This window comes from Cydia fagiglandana, chromosome 14, assembly GCF_963556715.1.
Source record: "Cydia fagiglandana chromosome 14, ilCydFagi1.1, whole genome shotgun sequence".
In the NCBI taxonomy this organism is placed as follows: domain Eukaryota; kingdom Metazoa; phylum Arthropoda; class Insecta; order Lepidoptera; family Tortricidae; genus Cydia; species Cydia fagiglandana.
The window spans coordinates 4,043,981-4,050,066 of record NC_085945.1 but is presented as its reverse complement, the minus strand read 5'-3'; the positions used below and the strand labels follow the sequence as shown (position 1 = coordinate 4,050,066).

At 37.6% G+C, this 6,086-nt stretch overlaps 2 protein-coding genes across 2 annotated transcripts; one reads left to right on the top strand and one right to left on the bottom strand.

Moving 5' to 3' along the window:
- Positions 1–407: 407 nt before the first annotated feature.
- On the top strand, positions 408–3,874 carry LOC134670607 (uncharacterized). The gene is made up of 2 exons (XM_063528410.1): positions 408–1,037; positions 1,119–3,874. The coding sequence occupies exons 1-2, from the start codon at positions 854–856 to the stop codon at positions 2,390–2,392; spliced, it is 1,458 nt and encodes a 485-aa protein (XP_063384480.1). The 5' UTR covers positions 408–853; the 3' UTR covers positions 2,393–3,874.
- LOC134670606 (uncharacterized) lies at positions 3,874–5,567 on the bottom strand. Its single transcript, XM_063528408.1, has 2 exons — positions 5,385–5,567; positions 3,874–5,296 (listed from the first exon to the last, which is right to left on the bottom strand). Exons 1-2 carry the CDS (start codon positions 5,474–5,476, stop codon positions 3,877–3,879), a joined length of 1,512 nt encoding a protein of 503 aa, XP_063384478.1. The 5' UTR covers positions 5,477–5,567; the 3' UTR covers positions 3,874–3,876.
- Between the last annotated feature and the right edge of the window lie 519 nt (positions 5,568–6,086).

The following is a 6,086-nucleotide window of genomic DNA, read 5'->3' as shown; positions in this document are numbered from 1 at the left end:
ATACGTTAACACTGAATCTCACTTGATGGCACGATTCACGAATGCAGTGCGGATTATTAAACGCCCAAAAGTGTTCATTGTGTTGATTGTAGAGCCCCACACGTGTAAACGTAGATTCGTCCGTCCACAATACGTTTACGTTTTGATGCTCTAAAATCCACTGACAAAACGCTATCCTAGCAGGCCCGTCGTTCTCGTACAAAGCATGCACTTTGCGAAAGTGAAACGGGTGCAGCCCTTCGGAGTTTAATATCTTCCAGACATAATACTGACTGACAGCAAATCTCCGAGCGGCCATACGTGTGCTTCTCATAGGGTGCCGCTCGAAGTATTCAATTATGTCTTCCTCGAGCTCCGCCGCGTAGTGTGGTCGACCGCGTGCCGGAGTTGGCCATGGTTCAGGAGCCGCTGCCTGACAGCCAAAAACGTATTAGGGGCCGGAATTTGTGGTTCGGCAATCCCCTGCGCACGTAAATGGTTCAAATTTTCAGGCTGCGCATACAGTATCCGGGCTTGGTTCATGTTGAAACCAGAACGTACGTAGGCATCCAGCATGGCAACGTATTCCACGTTGGAATACTCATAATTACGATCCATTTTTTTACACACAGAATCTTATACGAGTGAAATTCGTTAGCATTCGCTTGTAACAATAACATTTGGCATTGACACCAAACATTGACTTATCAACTATTAGACCGATGACATCAAGTGAGGAGAAAAACTGCCGTTTTATCCCGCCAGGTATCGCACAATCGACACTGCTTAACCTCAACTTGTCATCTGTCAAATCCTATACATTTTTTGTTAATTACATCGTGAGATTACAATTATTGGGTAATATCTTATTAAAATGGCCCTGTGTAGTGCTTTAGACTGCAAAAATAAAGGCGTTCACGCTTTCCCTAAAGACCCAAAGCGTAGAAAGGCTTGGGAGAAAGCGTTAAGAATCAAAAACTTTAAAGCAAAAGACTCATCGCGATTATGTTCCATGCATTTTACATCAGATGACTATTACGGACAAAGTATATACACAAGTAAGTTACTTAATTTATTTTCGATTTTCGTGATCTATAGCCAAGCAACGAAACTTTAAAGCAATGGTAACTTTCTTTCAGATTACGAGCCGAAAGCGAGATTCTTGAAGAAAACTGCTGTACCTTCAATATTTTCATTCAACATTTCAAGATTAGATACAGCAAGTGCAACAGCCCGTCAGCAGCGACTTGAGATGAGGTCTCAGAAAAAGTTACGGTTTGAAGAGACTGTGACCCCATCAACAAGCCACCAACCATCAATTAATGAAGAAAGAATGGTGCCCCACTCCATGGACGTAGAAGAAACTGTAACTCCAACATCAATAAATCAAGAAAGTACAGTGCCAATCTTCATAGACGTTGCTAGTGAAATAGAAATCAGTGCGAATATAAATGATTTTACAGTACCTATTTTAAATAATCCTAAATTCTCATCTAAAGAGACGCAAATTGACATGGAACATGTATTTGGAACAATACATAGATTCAAAAATGATGATAAAGCAATTCAATTTTATACAGGCTTCGAGTCTTACCGGAAGTTCTTTTTTGTTTACTCAACTTTGAGTCCTATGGCCCATAAAATACAGTATTATGGTAGTTCTGTTATTTTGCTCAGTACTGAAGATCAGTTCTTTTTAACAATAATGAAATTAAGACAAAATAAATGTATTTTTGAACTAAGCAGATTTTTTAATGTAAGTACTACAACAGTGTCAAATATATTTATTACCTGGATAAATTTCATGTATCAACTATGGATAAAACTCGACACATGGCCAAGCAAAGACTTGGTACATTATTATATGCCGGAACATTTTAAAAATTATAATGCGAATATAAGGGTGATTTTAGATGGGACCGAATTTCATGTACAGAAACCTAAAAACCCAACGTCTCAACAAGCGTCATGGAGTAGCTACAAGCATGCAAATACTCTTAAAGTTCTTGTTGGAGGAACACCGGGGGGATTGTTATCATACTGCTCTCCTGCATATGCTGGGTCGGTCAGTGACAGGCAAACAGTGGAGAGAAGTAATTTAATTAGTAAATGTGAAAGTGGTGACTGCATTTTAGCAGATCGGGGATTTAATATTCAGGACATGTTTGCACACAAAAATGTTGCTGTAAATATACCTACTTTTTTAAAGGGCAAAACACAGTTACCAGGTTTAACAGTGTTAAAAGATAGGAATCTAGCTAGTAAAAGAGTGCACATTGAACGCTTAATTGGCCTCACTAAAACATATAAGATTTTAAAAAGTGATCTGGATCACAGTTACATTCCAATTGCAGGTAAAATATTTTTTATATGTACTATGTGTTGTAATTTTAGAGAAAGCATAATGAAATAAGCATAATCGAATAGAACACAACGAGTGGTTATTAATGGAACTCAATCTGCCGGCTCCCCAGTAGCACTTGGAGTGCCTCAAGGCTCAATACTTGGCCCGTTTCTGTTCTTGGTTTACATTAATGATCTACCGAAACTTGTGCAAGATAAACATGATATAGTCTTGTTTGCTGATGACACATCTCTGTTGTTCAAGGTAGACAGAAAAGCAATTAACTACGACAGTATTAACAATGCACTATCCACCGTAGTTAACTGGTTTACGACAAATAACCTTTACATCTCTATGTGACAGTAATGTATAGTTATTAATTAGGTTGTGACGACATGTATGTAATCATACAAAATAAGCACAAAATGTGAAGTCTCACCAGCCTAAACGTGTTTAGCTTTTATTATAAATAGAGCCCGCCAGCTTGAACATGTCATGCTCGCTGAAAAGTCTTTGCTTATGGTGGCGACGTTGATCGGGTCGCCACTTTCCCAAAGAAAGGTTGAGGGAGGCGATGGCTGAGATACGCGTCATACTCGTGAACGGGTGCTGTTTGTGAAGACTGGTCTGTTTTAGCTTACTGTGGTTCCATATTTATGTAGTAACACATTATGAATATATTGAGATTAATTTGGCGTGGAGAGACATTTCATTCGGTGCTAGTTATACATAATTTTATCTTTAGTTTTTATCTAGAATATAGGACACTTGGAGACCTTTTACATCTCTAAGGGTTTTTTTTTTTTTTTAGAATAGAAGTCATTTATTGTTTACCGTGTACAATAAGGTGGAATACAATGTTATACACATACAGTCACAACGGCAACCCATATCGGGTATACAATATTACATTTTCAACTTAACTAATACTTACTTAATTTAACTAAAACTACATATTTGTTAACATGCTAGTTGGTCTCATACATAAAGTATTCATGCAAATTATAAAAAACACGATCAATCAACCATCCCTTTAGCTGTAGTTAATAATACAATTCTGTAAGTTTGATTTCATTCTAAAAGAGAATAATCTCTTTTTAAATTTGTAATTTATGGTAAAGGACACAGTTCAGGGAAGAAAGTATATCAAACGGTAAGCAAAGCACCTACTTAAATTTTTGCAGTTTAATTTCACTCTTTTATTTTTTTGGCGCGTTCTTTGTTGATAGCTGTGATTTGTCTCTTAAAGTAGTTTGATATGTTTTCTCACAGAACAGTGAAAGTATCTTAATATAGTCTTTAAGTATCATTGTACTGTTTTGAAAAAATAAGTCCCGCCGAGTTTCTTGGCCGGTTCTTCTCGGGTCAGAGGTGTAGGGTGGAATCGGTGGTAGATTTAGGTTCATTTTCTTTTTTTTCTGTTTAGTACGACGTGTAAAAGTGCCCTTGTGGCCTACTTACTGAATAAATTTTATTTTATTTTTATTTTTATTTTATAAATAATTGTGTTAAGTTTAGTTGACACGGAAAATAAATAAAACAAAAATATTATTTTATGGTTTTATTAAATCATAATTTCTGTAATAATATTTATTTATTATTTCTGGTTTTAAATGATTTTCAAAAAAAATTACTAGTTTTGTAACCATTTCATTAATGAAGCAATCATCTCGCTGCAAAAAGATGACTTGAATTTCTTTAAAAGTATATATTATTAAATTACAATACTTTCTTTTGGAGCAATATAGCTGTCCCTGTATCTGATAAAAATATGGATGGTTTCTTTTCAAATGCAGTTTGCCTACAATACTTTCAAGGTATGGAACTGTGACAGCAGTTATAGGCATATATCTTGCAGCATAGGGACATTTAACTTCAATGACTGTCTCATCGCCTAAGAGACCATCTGGTGAAGCTGCCAGGAACGGAAACTCCTCAGATATGTGCAGTCCACTTTTCTCTACTTTTAATCCAAAGTATTCTTCATATTTAGCTATAGCGGTGCTTTCATGGATTTTACCATGAGTGATAGCTCTAGTGTGAATAGCCCTTGGATTCATTATTCTCTGAATCAAATGATCCTTGCCTGTTGTAGCATGGCAAGCTACATGAAAGTTGCTGGCAGTTACCCTGCAACAACGAAGGTTGTGCCATTCTTTTGACTTATCCTGCACCTTAGTAGCTTTTTCTGTATTCACTATTTGCTCCGGCGTCACATTTTTTAAAAGTAACCGTTCTAGCAACAATTCTTTTTCATTACGGTTGGTGTAGTTGCTATGATCCCACTCGATAGCATAAGGATTCGCTGGTTTAATTGTTTGGAGTATGGGCATTGTTGACTTCCCAAAGTTGATGGCCAAATTGTGGACATAATCTTGATAATTCTCCATCATATCCTCTCTCTTGAGTGGGTTAAAATTTACAGCTTGTTTTCTTGGCCTGCTCATTGGTAAATTTTGTGCCTGAATAGGCGACCTATAAAATACCTTATGAGGTCTTTTGAACGTCATCAGCTTTTGTGTTGTCACTTGATGTACCATAATGGTCTTAGTTCGGCACATATCTTCCACTGCACATAATAAAACAGACACATGCTTGCAATGAGCTTCAATACCACTGCCAGCAGCACACTCGCAGTTGGCCTGTTCGATATTACCTTCTTTAGACACTTTTACATTCACTATGTAAGTAACTTTCTTCATTTGGGCTTTACACTGCCCTTGAAAGTAAGTACTCGCCCCGACCGAAGCATATCTAGCGGTTAGCAGGCAACGAGACTCGTACATATCTTTGCCTTTATTCTGGGCATTAAATTTTTCAAAATATGCCTGAATTTCGTGCCTATCTAAAGGTGGAATGGGCGAATCGGCATTAATATCCTTAAAGCACGACACAGGCGGGCACTCGTACCTAGGATCTTCACTAGGACCAGGGTCTGCACCAAAATTAAAGTTTCGGTCATACGCTTCCAATCTAGAACAAAAGGCGTAGCATTAATAAAGCAAATAACCATATAAAAGCTAATTTATTATTCATAACCTCAAATATTGTTTTTGCGTACCTTTCGATCAAATCAGCTTTTTTACCAGTTACAGATGCATTTCTCTGTCGCAATTCATTTTTTAACTGCACCACAGTCATAAATGAATACATTTTTGCTATAAATATCGAGAATTTCCGAAATTACTTCTGACAGCCAGAGCTAACAAACGCAATAGAGCAGGGTCGCTTGTGTCGCCATCTACGTAAATTTTTTAGTTCCGCTCCTAGTTGATTGGTGTCATCTCGTTACCTTATGGGCGTACTTCTTGAGATTAAAAAGGTAAGCATTACTTTTTACAAGTCCTGCTCAATTACCTCCATCTAGCTCTATCTGTGACACCAACCCTGGACAAAACCTCAACCGTTTTTCAAGTCTGATGACTCACACGACAGCTAATTTATGAATTAACATGGCGGTCATCGTTTTTGGGCGATTACGAAAAGTAAAGTTTTAAAATATTTTTTTGCGGTTTTTTAGGTCGAGGAAATAAGGTGATATTTTTTTTCCTCTAATGAATGAGATGAATTTTAAAAATGAGTCAAGTAGCCTATTGGTGACTAATTGCATCGCGACTGGTGTTTCGTGGGCGACGGGGCCGTGCAGGGGTGAACTGCGCAGGTGACGGCGGGACGTGCGGGGTGCGGGAGGGATAGCTCCTTAGAAAATCAGCACGAATGAAATCGCGGCGGCGGCGACGGTTTGAGGCGGCATTTTTCTGTG